The 25,967-nt window shown below is 39.2% G+C and overlaps 1 protein-coding gene across 6 annotated transcripts in view; it reads right to left on the bottom strand.

Annotated features, from left to right (window-relative positions):
* The window catches only part of WDR37 (WD repeat domain 37), a 103,055-nt gene that overhangs the window by 72,320 nt on the left and 4,768 nt on the right, over positions 1 to 25,967 (bottom strand). The window contains exons 1-4 of one of the 6 annotated variants that reach the window (XM_074985022.1): positions 25,654 to 25,770; positions 19,093 to 19,213; positions 18,772 to 18,803; positions 15,714 to 15,891 (exon numbers count right to left, since the gene is read on the bottom strand). In XM_074985022.1, coding sequence (XP_074841123.1) covers positions 15,714 to 15,851 — 138 coding nt within the window. In that variant the 5' untranslated portion in view covers positions 15,852 to 15,891; positions 18,772 to 18,803; positions 19,093 to 19,213; positions 25,654 to 25,770. Of the gene's footprint in view, positions 1 to 15,713; positions 15,892 to 18,771; positions 18,804 to 19,092; positions 19,214 to 19,598; positions 19,797 to 25,529; positions 25,581 to 25,653; positions 25,771 to 25,967 lie in introns of those variants that run through there. The other 5 variants (XM_074985024.1, XM_074985023.1, XM_074985019.1 and 2 more) reach the window with 5 other exon arrangements.

Raw genomic sequence — 25,967 nt, forward strand, 5'->3', positions numbered from 1 at the left:
GCTTCAAAATTTTGCACAGCTATCCCATCTCTCTGCTCATTTCTTCCTACTCCTTCTCTCACTATTTTCATTCTTGTCATGCCACCTGTCCCACTGTCCCTTTCGTATCCTTCAGTGGCACTACATTAATCCCTCTCAATTCTTTATTCAATACCAATTTAAAAAATGGGGAGCACCCAACAACTTTCCCCAAAACGTACCTATGTTATTCACAGTAAGAAAATTATTCACTAGGGTAATCAGGCGATTCCAATAAATTGATTTTAGCTACCAAATGCCATAACTAGAATTGCATATCTGAAATCAACTTATTTCCCTAGTACAGACTTGCCCTAAGTGTAGCTTCTGAGACCTAATTAAAAGGAAAATGTTTTATCTTTCAGATATGTTTTTATCTTACCTACTTGTCTACAACAGGAGTGCCCAAATCGGGGAGCTGGCCCCCTCAGGGCAGTGTGAAGTTTTGGCATGGGCATCACAGAACGCTCGATTGCTGAGTCTTGGGCTCATCCATCTCATTAAAAATGCTGCAATGTTACTGGTTTTATGTAGACGTATTCACATTTATCAGCTCAATCTAGTCACTGAGGCAGTTTTGCTATCTTTTCTTCCATGCTTTCATGCTGGTGTGAAAAGAGGGTGACATTGCCAGTAAAATCAATGTCCTCTAGCTGTTTGAAAACTGTCCACTTAATGCCCTGTTGAGGGCCATCTGTGGTCCTGCTCGTAATCCAGTCTATTATGATCAAAAACAGGAAAGATGGCAATAGGCACCATTGTCACACTTCTGAGAGTATGCTGAAGGATTCTGTCAAGACACCATTGCAAACATTTGGCATGCTGAGGGTTTCTATGCTGAACGGATCAGGCTAACCATTTTGGATGGGATGCCACGCTGTTGCAGCAGTTTCCACAAAGGGTCTCTATCAATGCTATCAAAGGCTTTTTCAAAGTCTAGGAAGGTTATGTATAAGGGGGATTGCCACTCAAGCAACTGTTATGTGGTCACTCTGAGCTGCTATTTGGTCAGTATAAGATCTCTCAGTTCAGAAGCCAGTCTGTTCTTCCCTGAGCTGTGTATCAATTTCTGTCTTCATTCTCTTCAAGAGAATCCTACTGAACTCTTTTCCTGGAATACAGAGTAACAACGTCCCTCTAGTTCTTGCATTCCTTCAGATCGTCTTTCTTTGAAGGCTTGATAAGATAGCCATGTTTGCAGTCTTGTGGGATCTCCTCAGTGTCCCAAACAGACTATACATCATGTTGACTGATGTCTCACTACCAGCCTTGATTGCTTCTGCAGGGATGTTGCCTGGACCAGGTGCTTTTCTGCTTTTCAGCTGGGCAATGGCTTTCCTGAGTTCTTCTTTTGTAGGTCTATTGCTGTTAATTTGCAGAGGTATATTTGCAGGTGGTAATTCCAGAGGTTCCATGTGGGCAGGGTGACAGTAGCTCTTTAAAGTGTTCCTTCCATCTACTGAGCTGCTCACCTGGGTTTGTTAGTACATGCCCCTCCTTATCCCGTACCAGACGATTCACTGTACACCATGACCCAGTGAGCTTCTGCGCTCTATCACACAGCTCTTCCAAGTTTCTCCATCCTGCAGCTTGTTCTGCAAGGTTTTCCACAAAGTTCTTGTCTCGTATTATAGCCTTTTTAACTTCTCTGTTGGCTTCTGAATACAGTCTCTGAGCTTCCACTTTGGCTGCTCTTGTTTTGTTCTTGTCGATTGCTGCTTTTCTGACCTTTCATTCCTTCATTTTTCTCAGAGTTTCTGCTGTAATCCATTCTTTGTGACGTTTTGTCCTCTTTCCCAATATTTTACTGCAAGTCTCTTTCCAGGCTGTTTTTGTGTATTCAAATTTGTTCCACAGTAGCATCTTCCAGGATAAAGTCTGTCAGAACTGCATACCTGTTGGACAGCTCCACTTGGAAACTAGCTCTTGACTCTAAATCTTTCTGCTGCTCCATGTTGAATCTCAGCCCCAGCTTGGTCTCTTTGTTAGTGTACCTCTTGAGATTGAACTTAAGTTTTATTGTGGCTAGATGGTGTTCTGAACGTACATCTGCTCCTCCTCTAGCGTGGACATCCTGGGTCGATCTTCTGAAAGAACTGCTAATACAGATGTGGTCAATCTGGCTTTCTGACTGACAGTCTTATGAAACCCAAGTTTTGCATGGAAAAACACTACCACCAATCACCAATCCACTGGAGAAACAAAAGTCACTGAAGTATTCTCCATTTCACTTATGTTACTTACGCCTTCTTTTCCCATAGTCTGTTCTCTGCCTGTATTTACACTTCCAATTTTCTCATCAAAGTTGCCCATCAAAATCAATATATCCTTCTTTGTTTTCTGGTTCACAACACTTTGTAGTTTCTCAAAGAAGTCTATTTTACATTCCTCAGCTGCTTCATTGATTGATGCATAACACCGCTCAATCAGTACCTTCCTCTCTTTGGTGTAGAATCTGGCTGTGATTGCCCACTCCATTAAAGCACCAGATGCCTCTCTGGATAACATCAAGCCCATGCCTTCTGTGTGTGGTACGCACTCTTCTTCATGTCCTGAGTAGATGAGGGTTTCACCTGTTGCCAGACACAATCTGGGCAGTTATGCCTACCTTGTCTCATACAAGCCCAAAACTGCAAGCTTGTACTGCTTCATCTCCGCTGCAATCTGTGCTGTCTTCCCCACTTTCTATATGGTCTGAACGTTCCACATATTAAACTGGGTGGTTGTCCAGGGTGAGAGCAGGGCCATCTGTGGGGCAGCTTCCTTTCAACTTTCCCTACCATGCTTCATACTCAATCTGTGAAGACTGCCAACTTCTCCCAAGACTTGTATACTTATACATTTCTTTGTAGATGTTTCTGTAAATTTTTTTTATGGATATGTTAACCCTAAGCAAACCCCTTTTGCATCAGGGAGAAGTGATCCAAATCTGTCTGGTCTCTATCCTTTGACCTGTCCAGTTTGGTGACCCTTCCAGGAGCTGTAGTTCCCGCTGGCATATCTCTCCAAGTCAGTGAGACACACAAGCCACCTCACCACTACAAGGAATGGACCATGAGGTGGACTGGACAGAGCACTACCAAGGGAAAGATCGAGACTATGTGGATAAATCAATCCAACACCACCACCACCACCACCACCACACTCTGGGAGGGGGATGACCTGGAAAATGTGAAGCAGTTCACTTACTTGGGGAGTATTACATGCACAGATGAAAGAACAGACGAGAATATCAATGACAGGATAGGGAAAGCAACAGCTGCATTCAAGGCTCTTCATCCCATATGGAGCTCACAAATAACATCTGTGAAGACGGAACTGCAGATCTTCAACACAAAATGTCAAGAGTATGCTCTCGTATGGATGCGAGACCAGGCGTACTGAAGCGTCTTCAAATCACAAGCTACAGACATTCATAGACAGATGCCTGAGGTACATCCTTTGCATCAAATGGCAAGACTGTCACAAATGAGCAGTTTTAGAACAGAGCAAGACAAGAACTATTCTCTTGATTTGAATGTCAAATAGAAGAAAGAGGAGACAGTGAGGTAACACACTCAGAAAACCACCACCCAGCATAGCCTATCAAGCTCTCATACGGAACGCACAAAAGAGGAAGACCTCGGTCAACAAGGAGAAGTTCTACTGAGACTGCAGAACAACAACTGGGGCACTCCTGGAGTCAGCTAGAAGTTTTACCTTGAGACAGAGTGAAGTGAAGGAGACTCGCAAATGACCTATGCCCCACTCAGAGTACAAGGGTTTAAGTCAAGTAAGTCATTTACATTTATATACCAACTCAAAGTTTTTACATTCTACATATTTTCTTACACATGCTGAAAGGTTCCCCATTCCCCACCTCCTCCCACCCATATGAACACAACCAACATTTCTGTCGGTTTGGCGTACATTAGACTGCTAACTGAAGGGATGAAAAGTGGGGCCTGAACTAAGAAGTTTACTCACCCTGACTTTGATTAAACAGATTTCAAAAACTCCAAAGGCGTAAACAATTTGCCTAAACATCCTCTTAGAAAAGGGAAAAGTACAGCACCCATTTCAATTTCTTAAATAAATTTTAACAGTTCTCTCATTCTCCAGTAGAGAGGAAAACTAGGAACTCATGTTTGTAATGTAAAGCACAAGCACGAAAGCAATTGGTCTGGAGTTTTCTTATATTTATTTATTTATTTTTCAAACCTCTGCTATGGCCCCCTTTTCATCTTGAGACATGGTGGTTAGCAGCAGCGGTGAGGATCTATGGGCAGTGTTTGAGTCTGCATCTTCTCTAATGGCTTATCCATCCAGTACTGGATTTGCACAGTTAACCGCAATAACTGCATGTCAGTCTATTTCTGAATTCTTGAGTCTAAGAGTTTTTCCTTCTAAGATGAAGTTCTTTTGCATGGCTTGCACATATACCATTGAAGGATGACATGCCGTTATAGTAATCATCGCTAGGCATTTTGATCTGATGATACAGATTCCCAGGATTTTGGATCGATGTTGAATTTCTTCATTGCATTTTTGCATGTATCCTTGAATCTTAGTTCTGATCGTCCTCTTGTTCTCAACCCACATGACAGTTCACCACAGAGGATTTCTTTGGGAAGACATTCATCACCCATTCCTTTTCATGTGACCAAGTCATTATAATCTTCTGCTGTTGAGGACTGCTATGATGCTGGGTATGCTACATCTTGACAGGACATGTGCATTTGAAACTTTATCTTACCAGTTGATAGGCATAATTCTACAGAGACAGCGAAGATGGAAGCTGTTCAATTTTCTTCTCCTGGTTTGAGTAGGTGGTCCATGTCTCTAGAACTATACAGCAAGATACTCAATACATGATAATAAATAATGGCTTCATTTTCATCCTGTTTTGCCTGTCAAGGACAAATATCAAAGCAGCTGGGTTAAATGATTTTTTTTTCCTGCCAGACCACAATGTATACCAAGATGCTGCTTGTTTTTTTCCAGTGCAAATGGTTTCATAAGTTAAAACTGTTTGTATTACATTAGCATTTATGGGGGGGAACGAGTTAAGCGCAACTGGAAATCGCGCATTTCCAGGGTTTACTGTAGGAATGCATAAGAGCAGGGTAGCGTACTCTGGGTTCATGTACTCTAAGACCTTACCGTACTGAGAACATTAAGACATCAGAGTCTGGAAGTTAGTTAATTTCCAAACTTCATAATGGGATTCAGCACAAAACATTATACAAGAAGAAAAGTCAAGAGGCAAAATCCATATCTCAAGGCATTTAAATTTGAAGCTTCTACCTCTATTTCCTAACTTAAGCATCTACAAAAAGCACATTCTGCAGACTGTGTCAGCTACAAGGACATAAGAACCAGACAAAAGTACGATTAGCTTCAACTTCTGTTGTGAAGCTGACAATAAAACACAGGCACTGTAAAATTTAGTTAAGGAGCTATCTACCAGCAGGGTAGATACAAGCACCACCAACAGGCTGCATTTCAAGCCTTTTATCTGCATTTAGGAAGATGATAAAAGGCTCCTCCAGAGGTAACAGAAACTTACTTCACTTTGTGGGGAAGGGAACACAACCACTAAGCGAAGTTACTAGTGTCCATTACCACTGAGAACAGAACAAGTATACTGGGCATTCATCACAGAAAATCTAAGTTAGAAATTGTGGGGGCCGGGGGAGAGGGAAAACCTAAATTTTGGCAACAGAACAAACTGCCACACATTTTAAAATAATAAAACAATAAAAATGCATCTCATCAGGATACCAGAGGGTCTGACTAGATAGCCCAATATATATGCTACCTTTAATCAACATCTAGTCACAAAAACTACTCGAGTTTTGTACTAACCAAAACAAAAATCCCCCTAAAAATTTAACAGCCCACCACAATCCATGACAAGACAGAAGTGCAGATAGATGATAACTGTTAAACAAGAGAGACAAATGAAACAAGTGTTGTCTTCAAACGTAAACTAAGCTGGTTTTTAATTTACATATTTTGTTTATCTTTAGCACAAGTTAAACAATTACATGAACCACTTTTACTCTGATAAAGTGTCCACACACAGACTTAATATGAAATAATGTTTTATGAAACAGATTTAATTAAAATTTGTACTGCTGCTCACACCTCCCCACCCCGGCCTCTGCAGATTCCCCATTTAGACAGTTGAGTAAGTTTACTGGGAGCCCCAGGTAAAGAAAAAAACTCAGGACTGTGTTTGAAATTTGCTCCATTTTTGTACTGAATTAGTTTCTCAATAAAGCTAAAGTTTGCACAAGTGTGAATGAATTACTTTGGTTCTATGTTGTAGGAGTTTGGAATGCTCATGTTACGCACCTATTGAACAGTCCCAACCACGAGCGTAGGTAATGACTGAATTTTCTCCTTTGAAAAGGGCACTAATTATCAGAGGTCTGGGAAGTATGGGCTTGTGACAGTACCATAATATAGTATTTCAAGACTTTTATTTTCTTTGGCTTTGGAACAAGATTTTATTAACACCACTTGGCTAAACAAAGTCACATGCTTAAAAATGCCAAAACTGCTTTGAGAAGCTATATAGAATTAACAATATTAGAAACAGCAGTTAATTTAATTTTGTCCTTTTAACCCCACATCCACAAAAATTTCATTAGGAAAGGCTGTCTTAAGTGAAAGAATTTTGTAAATGAGATCAGATATTTAGCTAACAGAATTAACAATGACAAGTTTAGACAGAAAAGCAAGTAAAACCGTTCTATTAATTACTCGGTGTGCATGCTTTACCATACAGAACCACTTACATGAAAGACTAAATTAAAACATACCAGCAACTAAACTTGCATTTTAGCAAGTTTAACTGACAGTTAATCAATTGTTAGGTCTGAGATGAGCTTTCGAAATAAAGGAGGGATTCAGCATCATTACATATGGAGAATACAGGGGATCCTTCCACAAAGTTACAGCCATTGCTCTCTAGGAATAGAATGAATCTGAGAATTTACAAATAAATTAATTAACCTAAGAGTTAAAACTAATTAAAAATGGGTCCTTTGAGAAATTTAGCACTCTCTGTCCCTAATAAAGTATTTCAGCTTTTCAAACACCTTCCCAAAAAATGGCCATACTCTTCTGTTTCATTGGGATTGAAGCTAGGATATTACATTTATACAGTGGTCGCTCCTCATTATCTCTCTCCTGACAGCACAGGGATATGCCCAAATGACAGCTGGCAGGTGTGATTCCCAGCATAGGTAAACAGATACGTGCAAGTTCAGCTCAAGCTAGCATGCTTAAAAACCACAGCAGTGCAGATGCTGCAGCATGGGCCGTGCCTGAGTGTCTAAATCTGCCTGATTCTTTGGGTCTGAGTTCAGACAACTAGCCCAAACTGCTGCCTGGGTTGTCATATCCATACTATAATTTTAGCCTGGTAGCCAGGGCTTACTGCAGACATACCCATTGGCTGTGGCCACATTTGGCCAAAACAAGTGAATTTAATTGAATTAAACTGGATATTCAGCGCCTCACTAGCATTAGGACGCTTCCAGCCGCGGCGCTTCGAAAGCACCGCTTTCGAATGCGTGCTGCTCAGCGCAGCTACATGGGGGTCCTTTTTGAAAGGACCCTGCACATTTTGAAATCCCCTTATTCCGAGATCGAAGTGCCACAGCCAGAAGCATCCTAATGCTAATGAGGCACTGAATATTCAATTCAGTGCCTCATTAGTAATCTTCAAAATGGCCATTTGCATGGCCATTTTGAAGTTTTGGCCAAGTGTGGCCACAGCCATACAGAACTACCACCTACTCTATGGGAAACTTGGCTTCTTTGCTACTGAGAACCATGAAAGTTGGTGGCACTTGGTCAGTTTCAAGGAAGACATCCTGAAATCAGGAGATGGCAGTAATTTTAGAAGAGCACAATTCTTTGAAGAAAATGTTACACCTCAGACTCATAAGTTATGAAAATTAAAAAAGGGTTAGTCAAGTTTTTCATAACTGTTGTTCTTTAAGATGTGTTGCTCATATTCATTTTATTCTAGGTATATGTGGTTACGGAGATTTTTGCATTAGTGGTATCCATAGGGCCAAATGTGGTGCTCCCTCAAGTGCCACACTCATGCACTGGTATGAGACGTTGCTGGCCCTACACCGTCTCAGTTTGAGGGCCCTACAGAGGAGCAGAAAGGCAGGTAATGGAATGGACAAGACCAGCACATCTGAAAGAACAAAAGATATGGAAAAGGTGGGTAACCACTTCTCTTCTTTGAGAGCTTACTTATGTTGATTCCATTTTAGGTGACTCACAAACAGTATCAACAGAGAAAGGCTCAGAGCTCACAGTCTTTCCACTTGCAGTACTGTTCTGCCAAAGCCAGGGTCATCTTGCTTGCTGCGTCCGCACATAATATGACATGAATGTACAGACAAAGGACCAAGAAGGGGCCAACAGATTTCTAGAATTGGCACCCGAGCCAGGAACGCTGATAATGCCTGTGCTGAAGTTAAGCATACTACCACAATTGCCATCAGAGGCCCCTTTCCCAGACAACAGTAGCAGATGCAGGTCATACTCCAGGATAAATCCTAAGAGACAAAGGGGGACCTTTCATCCTATTCGCCACCATAACAAAATAAAGCTGTTTCATACATCAAAATAGTTGTTTACCTATGTAGAAGGCCAATGTCCTCCTGACATTCAGGATGTGAAGACCGTCAAGGGAACCATGTGAAATTTCAACTTCTTGAGAGACTTGTTAAGGCAACACAAGTCCAGGATGGGTCTGAGGCCTACCTTGTCTTCAGGATTAGGAAGTACCAGGGGTGAACCCCTTTCCCTTCACATCCCAGGAGGCATCCTCTATCATCCAGGTACAGGAGGTTATCTTCAACAAGGAGATGCTCATGAGAAGGGTCCCTGAAGAGGGACAGGGAAAGGGAGGTGGGTTGGGTGGATCGAGGGAAGAGTGGCTGAAAATTGCAGGACAGCTTCCAGATACTATGTCAGTAACCAAAGGTCTGAGGTTATCCACAACCAGGCCAAATGGTAAAGGAGAAGGTAGTCAAAAGAAAGAATAATGTGGATCCAGGGGCCTGACTGGGGTATCACACCCCAGCGCACTATTAAAACAAGTGTTTCTGGACTCCAGAATGACTTGACAAGACAGACTGCACAAGTGAGCTGGAAGAAATGGTGGCAATGACCAAAACTAGCTTCTCTGTTCTTTTTCCTTGAATACGCCTAACAAGACTAACAAGGCCTCACCAATCTGAAGCCAGGAACTGGGCCTCATCACTACCACCAGCATGACCATCCTGGCTTCCCAGTCTGCCACATTCCACGCTGGGATCTGAAGACAACATCTACCAGAGTATCAGACTCTTGGGCTAAACACTGCAGGAGGGATTCCTTGAACTTGAAGGATAATTGCATGACTCTGGAGTAGATGGACGGCCTGTGTTGGGTCTTTTGCATGAAGACATCTGGCTCTTCTTTCCCAGGGCCAGGAACTGTGCCTCCTCACCCTTTTAGGGACTGGTGCTCACATCACACAGATGCTGAGGTTCTTGATGAATCCCGCTGGGATGGCTTGAAGTCTGGATGAAGGGAAGACCCTACAAGCAAAGCCCATAGCTAAATATCCTGCTCTAATTGCACAGAGAGCTGAAAGGTCTTACCAATTTAGTACTCGTCTTTCACGTTTGCCTCCCCAAAGCACTTGAGAAAGCTGTTGTGGAGATCACTTATGAGCACAGGCCTGTTACAAGAAGCACAGGGCTTAAACCGAAGGCATGCTCCACATGGGGTGAAGTCATGCTTGGAACACTAACTACTATCCACACTTAAGAGCTACTTTGTACTAAACTAAAGAACAAACAATATACAAGGCACTCAGGCTCTAAGCTGACTCTTGACCTCCCCTCCGCTCCTACCGCCCCTCTTCTCTTCTGATTTGCCCACTTTTATTACAATTTTTCTGATTTGTCAACCTTGATAACTATTTTTCGTTCTCTGTGCCTTAAATATTCAATCTGTTCTGGTATGGCTATGGTCTAAAGAAGTGGGTCTGTCCCACAAAAGCTCACAACCTAATAAATTATTTTGTTAAAGTGCTACTGGACTGATTTTTTGTTTTGATGGGCTCTAAGCCAGAAGGTGAAACCATTACACCTTGCTAAGCAATGAAAGGTGCTCCAACTCTACCCCTGTCCTCCTACCCCCAGATGGTAAGGAGGAACCGAGTAGGCATCGGGCCAGAAATGCCCAATACACCAGCATGAGTGCAGCACTCAAGGGGACACTGCAGCTGGCTCTAATGATAACACCGAGGCAAAAATTACCAAGGATGATGCAGGTGGGCTTGCGCACACCTAGAATGGAATCAACATGAGCAAGTACATGAAGCATATCAGCCAATGACCACTAATTCTAAACATGTATTGAGGGAAAAAAACACCTAGCGACTGTACTGGATCTACTCACCTAAAGAAGACAAGGAGGCAGTGGAAATGTGGAAACTGTTGTGAAAAAGAAGGGCAGGAGAGGGAAAAATAATGTATATTCCATATGCTTTGTGCAGATCTGTTGTTGCAAAGCTGCTGTAAATCCAGTTTCAATCAATCAGTCAGTATCCCCTAGCTGCTTTGTGCTGCATCTGAGTGCTGTAGAGCATTCAAGGCAAACAGGTGAATCTGAACAATAGGAAGGCAGGGATAGCTCAGTGGTTTGAGCACTGGCCTGTTAAACCCAAGGTTGTGAGCCTAATCCTTGAGGGGGCCATTTAGGGATCTGGGGCAAATAGATTAAAAACCAAAAAAAATTCTGTCAGGGAGGGCAATAGGTCCTGCTATGAGTGCAGTGGACTAGATTCAATGACCTCTCAAGGTCCCCTCCAGCTCTATGAGATAGATAGGCATAAATAATGTGTCATACCAGGAATGACTTCATGGCAATGCTATTTAGGTTCTTGTTTAATATTCGTATATGGAATTAATAAAAAAAAATCCATATTGTACAGATTAGAAACATGCATCAGTAATTTAATGTCACACATTATAATGATGTATCCTGGATTTTTAAGATTGCTTTTTAATTGAAATTCAGAGTTAGGGTTAAAGTCAACAGAAAATCCAAATATGCCAAACTATAGGAGGGTGCACTTACTCAAAAACCTCAACCTTGAGAGAAAAAAAATCTAGTGTACCTTTAAATAATTTTAATCTAACCCAGGGCCACAAAAAATACCTTAGTCATAATCCTGTGATTTTGGCATAGTATGATTACAATTCTTCCTCTAACCCTGGCTAATTGAAAGCGATTTGTATCTCATCAGTTTCACTCTTTCCCTGAAAAATGAGTCATTCAATTTTCTCCTTGCTCAAAACATTAGAAATATTAGCAGGGTAGCATCAAAATTATTACATAAAATATTTCAGAGGGCTATTTTTAATGTCTGGACATATTACTTAAGGGACAGATTCTTTAAGAAACTGGATTTTTTTTAAGAAATATCATTTAAAAGCTTCAAATTGGTGTTCTTTGGAAAAGTTAGATTTATACTATACAAGGGCAGCCACTGAATTATTTCCAGTTCAGTTAACTATTACACAGTAACTCCACTTAGAATGTTAGCTGTGAGCATGTATTCATCGAAATCTGTTCAAGGACCTGTTCTCAAAAGCAGACAAATTGGGTACAAGCTTCAGCTGACTGACACCTATAGAGAAACCATTTACTCATTCTTTCATAATAATAGTTCCAGTGCTCTGTTAGTGATTTGAGATTATTAAAACAACCTGGAAAACATGAGACTTTTTTGCTAATTTGGGAGGTATAAAGACCATCTGAAAGGTCAATTAGATCACCAAAATAAATATGATAATTCCAATCCAAAAGTTTCATTCAACAAATCCAGGCACCTGAAAATAAGAATATTCAACAGAAACCTAATCCCAAGAACTAATGCAACACTGATTTGCAGTGGATGAAGAACAGCATTATTTAATAAGAGTACAAGAATATAATTACTTGAAATAATATTTCTACACACAGTAGAAATAACTAATTCATTTAACAAGTAGTTTAACTTTTTCAGACATAATACTAGTTTTATTTTTTGCATAGCTTCATTGATGAATGAAATCATAATTAGTCTTTGGTTCAAAATTCAAGTTTAAAGTACACATCTGTAAGCAGAAGAAAAAAGGCAAAATCTGGAACACTTACATTTATGGCATGCCTACACAGCAATGTAAGGCCTGGTTCAAGCCTAATGCCCTTTCTGTTCACACACCAAACGTGGCAAGCTAGGGCTCACATGCAGGGTTCCAAGAACAAGGACCATTCAAGCCTGAAGTGTCTGAGCCCATGTTATGCTGGAATGTCAGATTTGATTCTTACTGCTTTCCTGCGTGCGTACATCCCCGACTTCACGTAGGTCCCAGAAACCCTCAGGTACACCTCAGAGTTGTAACCTGCAGTGGAGCAGTAAGTACACCCTGCTCCTAATCCTCTCATTGCAATCATAGTGCCTGCACTGACTTTTTCTTGCTGCAAGCACAACTTGCTCAGAGCAAGGAGCAAAGCTGACAGGCAGCTTCTGGCTGCCAGGATGTTGGGTGTCATCATTCCCCCCTCAGTCATGGTAAGTCAGGAGCTCTGATGCTCTCCTCTCCTGCAGGATAGCTGCTTGGTCCCCCTCTGATCTCTGCACCTTACTCCCACTTACATTTTCTTGTGTCACAACCCCAATGGGACTGTGTATGTAGAAGCACCTAGACACTGCACACTGTAACGGCAGCAAGTGGGAGCCAGCACCAAAACTGCCCCACTGCCTCTGGAGGATCCATTACACCTGTCTCTGAGGGTGCAGTAGAGGGTATGGACAAGGGAGCCACAAGCGGGCCTGAGCACACTATATCCTAAGCTCTGGGAATGCACTTCGACACTCGGCATGCAGCAGCAGACAGGCTGAGCTATGTCTGCTTTTTCTCTGAAACCTATATTTTATGTCAAATTTCAAAACAGACAATTTAACACACAAAAACCCAAAGATCCCCTTTGAAAAATTAAAAATTAAGAGTTTTATTTTAATAGTTTGACAAGTCTGGAGACTGATGTTCTGATTATCTTCAGGAGAGGTCACATGGGCATTTTCCTGCCAATCTGATTCAGCCTAGAGGCGGAGAGCCCAATTTTCAGATTACATAGTTGTCCATTATAAAGCCCTCTCTGGCTGTGTCTACACTTGCATTCCTCTTTTGAAAGAGGTATGCAAATGAGGGAAATTGAAAATGCAAATGAGGTGAAGATTTACATATCTGGCACCTCATTTGCATATTCTTATTTCAAAATAGCTTCTTCCGAAAGAGGAAAACCAATGTACACACTGCTCTTTCGAAAGTAAACCCCGTCTTTGAAAGACTCCTTCTTCCCATAAAAAAAGGGAAGAAGGATTCTTTCGAAGATGGGGTTTACTTTCGAAACAGCAGTGTCTTATATTGGTTTTCTTCTTTCGAAAGAAGCTGTTGAGAAATAAGAATACACAAATGAGGTGCCAGCTATGTATATCTGGCACCTCATTTGCATTTTTGAGTTCCCTCATTTGCATACCTCTTTCAAAAGAGGAATGCAAGTATAGACACAGCCTAAAAGAACATTTTAATCTCTTTGGACACTCAATAACAGATTTAACAGTAGCAATGCTACAACGAAAAAGCTTCATAAACAGACTCCAAACAGAAACTGCAGAGCTGCAATTCATTTGCAAATTTGACACCATCAACCAAGGACTGAACAGAGACTGACAGCAGCTAGCCAACTACAAAAGCAGTTTCTCCTTTCCTGATGTTCACACTTGCACATTAGTTGCTGATAATGGGTCACATCCTCCCTGACTGAACTGACCTGATTTCTCCTCTCGATGTTCACAACACCACATTAATTGCTGATAATGGGCCACAACTTCCATGACTGAACAGACCGTGTTAACTCTGGCCCTCCCTTTAACTAGGACTCCCTCCTTTTTCATAAGCCCATATATTTCAACCTTCCTCTGGAACCCGGCCCCATGCATCTGATGAAGTGGGTCTTTGCCCATGAAAGCTTATGCTCCAAAATATGTTGGTTTATAATGTGCCACGGGACTTCTTGTTGTTTTTGAAAGATACAGACTAACTTGGCTACCCCACTGATACTTCTCAAATTACAGTCATTCCTACTAAGACAGACAGACAAAGGACCTAATTATGCAATTTTAGCATCATCAATAGTTTGTAAACAGTGGGTGGTAGCATTTTACCACAGTGCAACAAATACACGGAGCTGGAGTGTCAACAATGGTGGATGGTTGCGATGGGGCGGGGTTACTTTGACTTGCATCTGTGGGCTGCAGAGTGGACACCACAGCCCTAGGTCTTAGCCTTAGAAAATCTTTAACCTAGGGTTAAAATGCAATATAGATACTCAAGCCCAGGGTTCCCCTGACACAGGTCAGCTAACTCAAGTCCCACTAACCTAGGCTTATATTGTTGTATAGGCATATCCTTAGCTTATTAGCATGTTGTTTGTATTCTTTTAAATGAAACTCTCCATCTTGAATTTATTTCAATATTTACCATAGAGAAATAAATGTTAGCAGCTCTTAGCCTCTCAAGATTTTGCACTTGTGTGGCCTGGTTGGCTTTAGACCAATGCTTTTCATAATCCAAAATAACCCTAATTCATCTCAGCTGTCCCTTTTTATTGCTTGTTTAAATCAGGGAAGATACTCTCAGAGATGACATCACCTACTCAGTATTTCACAAAATGAGACACAAAAATGGATGTTTTATATAAAAGCTTAAAAAATACAGACTGAGTATAAGGGTTAACTTTAAGCACAGTGCAGGTTTCTTCAGAAGTACATTACACACTAACCCAGACCTTAAATAGCTTGTTACAAAGTCTAAGTGAGAAACAGTATGGACTTGATTACAAGGACTTTAGCTTCAGTCTAGCAAAATGAAGAGTCACATTCTTGTCTCTTCAGCAGGGGTATCTTTTCAGAGAGCCTAGCAGCACAGTTAAATCTATTTTTCCTTTGAAGATTTGTAACTACAGAGAAGTTCATGACTTTTTTTCTTATACTTCGTTCTTAATATTTTGAAGTCATCTCTCCCAGACATATCAATCAGGGGTTTGATATTCTTTGCCAAGTCCACATTACTCAGAATATGAAGTTAATTCCTGTTCTGAACTGAACTGTATTATGTCCTTCCCACCCCATTTCCTTAAAAATTCTACATTTGTATTCCACTAGTGTTACTGATTGAATCGAGTTTGTATCTTTGCCAGAGCTCTGGTCAGGTAAACAACGGTTAAACAAGAATCCTGGATATGTCACTCCCTGCCCTAAAGAAAATGCATAATGATGTCCTGTATACTTTAGCAAGATTTGTACAGACACTTTTTAACAGGGCTTGACTGTTCAAACCAGTTTGCCTAACTATGCTTATTGGAAGTGTTTTTAGGGCATTTACTTTATGTAATGAAAATGCAGTATAACTTGTAAGCTTTCACATTAATGTCTTTCCACTTAAAGTTCCAGATTTATTAGATATTCTTCATAATTGAAGTCTGTCCTCATTTTTCTGTGCACAAAGATACAAGACAGTTCCTTTGTTTATAAAAATTTTAAGAAATTAATTTTTGAATATCATCTGTTAGTTTACCTGCCCTTCCAACATGTCTCTTTGCAATCCCGTCCTTTCTTGTTCAGAACTGTTGGTTCTTCGTATAGAAAGACTGTGTGATTTGCGCTTCTGCTTTGCTTGCCGAGCAGTTGCGCAACTTCCACTTTCTGTGGGCATTACTTCAAGGAAATAACTTCACTGAGGCACCTATGATAGACTAAGGACAAGTATAAAGTATTACAAATTGCTCTCCATAACAAACCACAGTAAAAAGTATTTCTTGAAATGGAAACATTTAGGTCTATTAAATTCTAATTTTGTTTTAGATTTCATTAAGCCTTTCCAGGAGGAACTGATTTCCATTCAAGTTACTGATGTAATTTCAGTAACTAACTTCCAGAAGTTTAAGTATATGCATCTGAAAAATCAGAAATAGAAAATGGAATCACATTACACTGCATTTTTCCATTAGTTTCAAACTCACTAATATGCCAAACAAAATGAAATAGATAATTTCACTATTTTATGACTACTACCCACTTTCCAAATCAAAAATCTAGAGAGAGCTCCAAAATGCTTCCAGAAAACAATCAATGTTCAAACTGTACTTCACTGAAACACATGCAGAGTTAAAACCCAGCTGGAAAATGAAATGATGGAAACTTGATAATTGTTGGACACTGTCAGGTTTCAAATATTATACAATTCACTGTTTGTTAGTAAACATAACTGAGTGTTCTTGCTTTTACCATTAACACCAATAATTTAAAACATGGTTGCAAAATTTGAAAATCCAGTTTTTCTATCATTCACTTAATTTGTACTATGAAACTAGCCTTGTCAGTTTGTAATTTGTTTATCATCAATTGCATTTAATTTTTAGTCAAAACATTTCTACACATATTGTATTTGTTATGGCTTTTTAAACAAAATCCAAGTTATATACCCAACAGTATCTCTTCAGCTAAATTTACTGTTCATGAACCACTGTGTTTATGCAACAAATAATTTGATTTTCTTAAATGGAGAAACTATAGAACATTTAATTTCTCAAAATTGTGTTTTAATTTTGAACAAATCCAGTAATTAAGTAGTTGTTTTAAACCTGACAGAGTATCAGTTTCAAAACATTGAATTTTTCACTGTTTTAAAATAAAGCAATTCAAATTTCTTAAGTTTCCACTGATTTAAAACATAATATTGAGGTAACAGAAAAAAAAATATTCATTCTCCAGCCTTAACGATTTCTCAAAAAGTAATCACAACCCAGAGAATAGCTGCAGTAGTCTGCAGAGCAAAAGGAGAGCAGAGTTGGCACAGCTCCTAAGGCTGAGCTATTAACTGAGCTTCCTAAAGAAGTTAATAATAAGAAAAATTCAGTCAAATCCATGGCCATCTCCAGTTTAAGAGCTGCCAAAAATACCAAAGCTTGAGCAAGCTAGGAATGAGCACCATCACACTCTTTAAAGAGAGCATGTTAACTCATTTAGTTTTCTGCATTTGTAAATCCTGCATCATCAGATATTCAGCCAATGACAAAAGTAACTTATTGAAAAGTGTTATGGACTAAGTAGACAATGTGCTTCAATTTGCTTTGATGTTTTTATATAATTATAAAGTGCGAAAAAAGGGCTGTAGTTTAAAAAAAATCTGATAGACTCCAATTGTTAGTTGAGATTTGAATGCTCGTGCACACATGCAACACACACATTCTCTCACTCTTACTGAAAATGCAAAGACTAATTTTACAACTTTTGGGCTCTTGATGCATCATTTAAGTTCTATGAGTCCCACTTAACTATCCCAGTACCAAACCCACAATCAAACTGAAATAAAACCCAGGCTGCAACGTTATCTTGGCTTCATTAAAATGATTACACTAAGTTTCAGTGATGCATATCACAAGCACGCACACACACTTTTCATCTGTGTTTTTTTCTAAAATAGAAAGTCAGAGCCAAGTTCAAAGAGTCATTGGGATATATGCAGGAGGGAAAGAACTGTAGTTCTGTGTAGGATGTTTCTCATTTTACTCAAGTTTCCTTCTTTATTTACCACATAAAAGGAAACAAACAAGGATTGATATGGGAAACAACAGTAAGCTACACCCAACAATTTATTTCCATCAGTTTTAAATGTTTCACTTAGAGTCTTTGTTCCTGATCAAAAAGTATGCATAGATAATTGCAGAGATTATGTTATTCCCTTCAACATGCACTTCCTTGGTTTAGTAATCTTCATCTGCTATTGTGGTGTCAAGGTAATTCACTTTGGTAGATTGTTTCACTCCTGTCTAAGACTTCTTTCCTTGACTAATTTTGGCATCTGCATACCAACATATTTCACACTAAAAAAAAAAAAAAAATTAATAATTTGATCAAGTCAATGGGGAGAAAAAAAAATCATTCCTTTCTGAAAAATTTGTACCTTTTGGTACACTAAATTTTGCAATAACTAATAAAATTAGAGGAAAATCTCTATTTTATTTTATTTTATTCTTTTGACAACATTCTACACACTTTCAAAGGATTATCAGTTGTACATGCTCTCTCATGCACCAACACAACCACAAGATTCATACGCTACTCTTTAGACAGTTCACATGTACATCTTTTCACAGCCTTTGCATGAAGGTGTTTACTAGTACAGCAGCAGCAAAGCTAAAATTGAAGAAGCAGCAGGCAAGCATGTGCATAGACAGGGATGGGAAACAGGAGGAATGGACTGAGGTACATTCAGAGCTGTTGCTCTCATACCCATCATAAAAACCTTTACTAGAGGGGCAAGTTTAAAAAAAAATTTAAAACCAATATATACTATTTGAAATTTAAGATTTTTAAATAATTAACTAATTCAAACAAAGTCGAGTGTATTCCTTTAAATATTGTAGGAAAACATTTCCAAAGTTGAAAAAATGTTGTTGTTTTTAAATAAAAAAGGTAAACGTGCAATTATAATCATGCTACATTTCTATGGTGTAGGCTTCACAAAACAGATCCTTGGCATTATGATCCTATACCATAAAACAAAGGTGCTCATTACTGGCAGTTACCTGGATGCCCCTTATTAGGTAATGTTTTCAAACAATTAAAGTTACCTGTCCAGAGTACCAGTGTCATGTTATATATCCTATGAAAACCATATTAAATATTGATTAGTCAAACAGTACATGAATCAAAGTTTTTCACATCTTTATCTTGAAATCTTTTTAGTAACTAAAACATGCCAGACAGGAGAAAAAGCAATCATACACTAATATTAAGCATAGTATTTGACTCAAACAAAAGACTTAAAATTGTCATGTTATATAGTTACTCTGATGAGTCAAGTATATTCGGGTTTTTTCTTGCAGACTCAGAGTGGTATTAATTATTTCTGAAAAGAGCCATACATATCTCTTCTCAGCTGACAGGCCTACCTGTCTAAAAGTCCAATAAGGGTCAATGATCCACTTGCCTCCTGAATCACGGTTCCAAACTGAAGTTCTCAAAGCTAATTCTTCGTGTGAAAGGGGTTGCAGCTTGTCAACAATAAACCATCTGTTGAAAACAGCAGCAGGATCTAATAATGCAATACTGCTAAACAGCATCCTAACTGCATTTTAAGTGCAAATACACCAATACTATAAAATCAACACAAGTATCTATATATAGTGAGTCTGCCAAGAAGCTTGGGACAGTTCAAGAGTTCTAACAGATAGTATTTTCTTCCACTATGATTTGTCAAAGCCTTTATGTAATAAAGATGTCTGTCAAACTCATCAACTTTCTACTACTAATCAGAACAAGAAAGGACAAATGTACAACAGAGAATAGCCTACGTGAGGAAAAATCACCAACATTTATAATGCTACACTATTAATCTATTTCAATTATTCTTTTTTGATAAAACACTTTAAAATGTGAGAAAGTAAAGCTCTATTACCTATGCTTCTGTAACAAAGTACCATAAATTGACTCAATTACAGTTGTGTTAGAGTTGGAATAGATTTGCGTAACAAATTACTGTTTTGTTTCATTGAACTATGATGAAGCAGCAGTCACTAATCCAAATGAAGGTGCAAACAAGTATTAGACTTCCATTCTTTTCAAAACATAAACACTGCAAGCAGAAAATGTTGATCTTTCCATGTTTCTTCTCTGTAGTTCATTGTTCAGTTGAGCAAGTTGTATAATGCAAAGAAAGAATGTCAAGGGCAGGCTCGCTGCTGCAAGCCAGAGAGGAAATCCGTTTTAGGAAGTGTCAGAGTACAGACAGACTGACTAAAGCACCCCATCTCCTTTTTTGCTCATTTCAATCAACGTAAGCATTGGGAAAAACAAGGAGGTGGTAAGGGAGAACGTGAAGAATTTGCAGCACCATCTCTTTTACATAAAAACCAAGCTCATTTTCCATGCTCTGCTCAATTTTGTGAAGTTCTAGCTATATTGATACTGAGTAATTTAGAGGGAGATTTTCAAAAGCAAATAAGGAATTTAATAGCCCTTTTACTCCTCTATCCCATAGGCACTTCTGAATATCTTCCTATCTTTGCAAAAGATTGCACAGAAACATTTAAGTTTCAGAGTAATAACTAGCTACTTAGTGTGCAGTGCATAACATAGTAGGTATGAAAGTTTCTTATTAATTTTGTGCAGGAGGATAAGTGCTAAAATGAAGTCCCATGAAATATGGTGATGTCAAACACTTAAGTCAGTGTTTTCCCGTGGGTCATGGCTGAAAATGAGCGGTGTTTTTTTTTTTTCTTTTGTTGTTTTTGCACGCCTTTCATTATATGTGAATAAGATAGAAATTAACAAAAGCTTTTAATTTAGTGCTCTGTTTATGCACCTAGGTTCTCAGCATCCATACATCCTTATGAATTAGAGGGGACACAAAGCTTCCATTTCAGAGTCCTCTGAATTCAGTGGGAGTTCCAAGCATGCAGCAGATTTGAAAGTGAGGCCACCTGGCCTTTTAGGATAAAAGGAATTGTGGTTTCTTCTGAATAAATACACAAATCAGTAGGAATGCTAAAGCTGAGGATAGCAATTGTAAACATGGTCAAATATTTAATCTCCTTGACATCTACTAAAAGACTAATTAGTTTTCAAATAGAATGTAGCCTATTTATTTTGGAAAAAAAAGTCGGAGACTGAAACACACGCAATGTTAATTTCAATGTGGCATATACAATACACACACTTATGATTTCTTTAAAACCTGACTATGACATTATAGGCCCTCAGTAGCAATTATGACAGCGTATTTACTTGCTTTATCCAACTCCTATATTTTTCAGTATTCTGCTGCTTTTAGAAGGGTCAGAAAGGAACCTTCCCCTGGATGGTTACTTTGAACCTCGCATTAGGCCAGCTGATAAATTACTCTGTTTTATAAATGCCATGACTTAAAAAGCTACTAGCCAGAGGACTCAGCCAGCTAGACAAAGGCTGATGTGAAAGGCAAGAACTCCCCAGTAAAGTTCAAGTACAGTTTACTGGTGAAAAGAAAGCCCATCTCTCATTCCCATGTGCTGAAGAGGCCATGAATATTACTCCAGACTCAGCTCAAGGCTCCATCTTTCATTAATCTATCTGAAATCTGAAATATATCAATCATCCAATAATAATTATGTGGGATCAACTGCTTCATAATTACATGGGAGACTCAGAATTATTGTTCCTTCTTCACAGATGGGAGAACTGACACAAACGGTAAATTAAATTATTTGCCCAAGGTTACACATAGTAAGTTTATGACTATCTTAGAATTGAGAGCAGGTCTCTTGAGAGTCAGTTTAATGCTCTACCTCACATGATATCTACTCATTGATGCCCACTATAAAGCAAAGTGACATCATCCTTTCAAATGCATGAATTTATTCCCTCAAGGAATTATTTTTCATGTGAAATAGTAATACAGAAGTGTTAGAGGCTTTTTAAAAAAAAATTATGGTCACACAAACCAATATCTAGCTTCTGAACATAGCTAGTCCTAGAAAAAGTAAAATTTTGCTATATTGAAGGTGGACAAATCTCAAAATCCACACTACAGAAAAATGCATGTCACATCTTTATTGCTTCAACTAGTTTAACTTACAGAAATAAATCTCACCTCTCTATTTACAACACCAGCTACCCAACAGCACACTAGTGTTTTTCATACCGTTGCAACAGATTTTAATTTCTTAGAAAGATACAAACTACCTCCCTATAAGCAAATCTTAAATTGATGCATCACAACGCAAATCTAATAGTATGGTGCAGTCATACGAACAGAACAGAAAAGGGCTTTTTTATATCTGTAGCTATTTGATCATCAACAAGAAATGAGGAAATATAAACGCTGTGAGTATCTGAACAGCTGTTATTCTCATTGGGTAGAATTTAAGATTGATGAGCAAGGACCTCACAGTGTTAAGTACTAGATAAACAGTATGGCCGTGGCTACACTAGCCCCCCACTTTCATAAGCGTGATGCTTATGAGCCACTTCAGCAGATGCTAATGAGATGGTGCTACGAATATGCAGCACCTCATTAGCATAATGTCAGCCATGTGCTTTTCAAAAGTGCTGCTTTCAAAATGCACACCGCTGGTATAGACAGGAGCCTTTGGAAAGGAGCCCTCCCCCCCCCCCCCCCAGATTTCAAAATCCCCTTCTTCCCCAAACCAAATGGGAAATCCAGGGGGTGTGGGGGGGGTCCTTTCAAAAGGGCCATCTACACCGGTGACGTGCTTTTCGAAAGTGGCACTTTTGAAATGCGCGCGACCACCCTTATTCATAGCAGCACCTCATTAGTATCTGCCAAAGGGGCTCATTATCATCCCCCTTTAAAAAGGGGTGAGGCTAGTGTAGCCACAGCCTCTCAGTGTTGAAAACCCTTAGTAGCTAAACCGCTCTTATTATAAGATTTAATTTTTTAAAAAGTAATCTCTAATAGTAATAAACTTCTTGTGTACACATTACTTGGCTATTGGATTACTGAGGTTCACTGGTTACATACTCAAAAAAACATAAAACAAAGGACAACAATAATAGTTCTCAGCAAGCTCACTCGAGTATAGCAAGAATAATGCAACATTTGTACATCGCAAAGCTTTGTGTATGTAAGCTTCATCACATTTACTATACATCACAAAAACTCAAACACTATTCAAATGGCACACATAAGCATTGCAATACTCAATCCTTCAAACTTCAAATATTAAGTGAAAGTTTTAAAACTAGCCAAACATAGCTCAAAGAACATCCAATCCGAGCATCCTTCTTTAAAATATGATAAGACCATACAATAAACCCTCAAGTTACATGTGGATTGCGTTCCTGCTAGCCCTGCATAACTCAAATTTTCGTGCAAGTTGAGGAGACACACCTGGTTCCTAGCCCCCCTGGACTTGTGGAACCCAGGAAACTGACCAGCCATGTCAGGGGCAGCAGCCACGTTAACCCAAGACACATGCAATTTGGCTGCGTGTATCTCAAGGGTTTACTGTACACTCAACAGCCCATAACATAGCATTTGCCAATGAACCAAGAAGTGATGATAATGACCTACAATTACTGGAAGAACCCCTAGCACACTGAGTCTCTCCTGATAAACACTTGAGAAGGTGGCCTAGTAGGATTATTTCAAGAAAAGACTAGGGTTCTTAGGAGCTCTGCCACTAACCTGGTGGGAAACCTTGGGCAAGTCAATATACTACCCCATGCCTTAGTTTTCCTATCTCACACTTATCTCCCCTTTACAGAGCACTTCAAAATGTAATGATAAAAAGAGCATTTTTGTATCATTACAGCAATCCTAGGTGTCTCTTACTTTTACACTTTGACAAGCTATACAAGTATTGCCATGTGAATGAACTATTCAAACCAACCACTTCATCCCATTTTCTAGGAAAATAATCAGTACATATTAGTTAAGCAAACTTCAAGTTTTAAAATGAAATAGGGCATTAAGCCACATCTGCAATGGGAAAGTATGCTATGTTAGACCATACCAAGAGGTTTTACCTAGCATGATAAACAATTTAGTATCTAGTGTAGACATGGACAATTGATGTTTAAGAACATGTTGGCTGGTCATGCGTAACACTAGTCATATAGGCTGGGTCTGCACTACAGAGGTCTTTCCAAAGAAGTTCTTCTGGAAGATCTCTTCTGAAAAAACTTTTCAAAACAGCACATCCACACATAAAAAAAAAAAGCAGATTTAAAAAAAAAAAAAAAAAAATCAATCCACTCTTGCAATAAAGCATATCCACACATCCCCCACTCTTTCGAAAGAATGGGCCAGGGATCAAAAAATCTGGCGCCATGAGGCCTGCTCTTTCAAAAAAAAAAAAAAAAGAAAAAAAAAAGCCCATGGAGCATCTACACATGCTTTTTTTTTTTTTTTTTTTTTTTTTTAAAGAAGCTTTTCAAAGAAGGATCTCTTCCTGATCCAGGATCTGAAGAGGGCTTCCAGAAGAAGAGCTGCGTTCTTTCGATTTTGGATCAAAAGAGCACACAGTGTGTGTACATTCTACACACTCTTTTGAAAAAGGGCTGGATTTTCTGAAAGAACTTGCTAATGCAGATGCAACCATAAGGTTAACCACAACCACATAACAGTTTAAACAACTGACCTTGTCCACATCAAGGACAAAGTTATGTAAAACATTTGTTAAGATGAAAAAGGATGATCTATACCCAAACTGGAGCCAGAATACAGTAAGCCCTCAAGTTATGTGAGGGTTCCATTTCTGCAACCCACACATAACTCACATTTTTGTACAAGATGAGGTGAGATGGGAACCAGGCTTCACATATCTCGAGGCTTCACTTTAACTAAATCCCTTTTAATTTACAATGTTAGCTATAATAAATACTTATTTCAGAATAAGAGCATCCTATTTTAGAAATTAAATTAAATCAGAATAGGACAATTTGAAATAAAACGTCACAGCAATTTGCACTGAAACAAATTTAATTTTGTTAATTAAAAAGTCGTTTGTTCCTTTAGTTCCAGACTGTACTTAAGTTTTCCATTAGGAAGATTTCCTAACATGATGTATTTTACCTAAACAAGCTATAGAAAAGTGCACAGAACAATAGAATAATGAATGCCATTTAGAAGCTTCCTAAAACTATGTATGTCACTGATGAAACTAAGCTTTTATAATGCCAACATTCATAATGCCAAAAAGATTTTGATGCAAGAAAACAATATTTTTAATGCAATACATTTATGTTTCCTTGAAGGTTTACTGAGTGGAGTTAAAATAAATTCAAAGGAGCTAAGCAAGCTCATAAGACAAAATTGTCATGAAATGAGGTTACTTACAAGAATGTATTAAAATGATGAGTAGAGTACAATAAAGACCCAACTTTTGAATTCTATAGTATTTCCAGTTTGTCAAAGACACACAAACACATTTCTGACACAAACAATACTGGGGAAATAATGCCTGGGGAAGCATTAATTTTGAAACATAACACTTATTCTAGTTTTTTTGCATGAAGACTTTCTATTTCCAACTTGAAGGAAATAAAATAACACCTTTCTTTGCACTGTTAAGAGAAATAATGCTGATATCTTCCAGACATTCATTTACAAAGGGGCCACTCGAGAGAGAGGGAGAAACATAGCTTGTGATGCTTTAAAAACTTAATGCATGAACACAGTTAAAAGATCTGGTGTCACTTTTGGGAAAGTAATGATTTGCATAGATCCAAGAAGTTTCTCCTAATCACAATGGGGCACAGTATACTAAAGAGTGGCAGCATCTGACTTGTATTGAGTATGTGAGGTCTATAACAGTCATTTAAATAAACAACAGATCAAATATAATAATGGAAATCATTATATGCAACTTATTGTGCACGTGATCACCTGGAGCAAGAGGAAGTGGGGAGGTTATTTCTGGTGAAGCTGAGGGCAACAGCTGTAAAAATCAAATAGCCCCGGACTGTGAATAGCTAAGAGGGCACCGCCTAGGTCTATCTGCAACACGTACCATTAATGCCGCTATCATCACAGCACTTTGAGACCTTGGCCAAGTCCCTCACTCGTGACTGATCGCACCCATACAGCCCCAGCTATGTCCTCCCAACCCCTCCGCCCCGCTACACAGCTCTCTCGCACTCCCCCGCCCCTCACTCACAACAGGGAAGGGCTCAGCCCCTTCCCCACCTTCGCCCCAGCCCTCGAGGGGAGAAAGGAAGCAGCCGCTCCCACAGCTCTCCTCCACCCGCTGGGAGAAAATGTCCCGGCGGGGCTCTGGCTCTACCCCGGCCGCCTCCCTCATCGGCCGCTTAGCCCGTCCCCACA

This window comes from Carettochelys insculpta, chromosome 2 (assembly GCF_033958435.1).
Source record: "Carettochelys insculpta isolate YL-2023 chromosome 2, ASM3395843v1, whole genome shotgun sequence".
Taxonomy (NCBI): Eukaryota; Metazoa; Chordata; order Testudines; family Carettochelyidae; genus Carettochelys; species Carettochelys insculpta.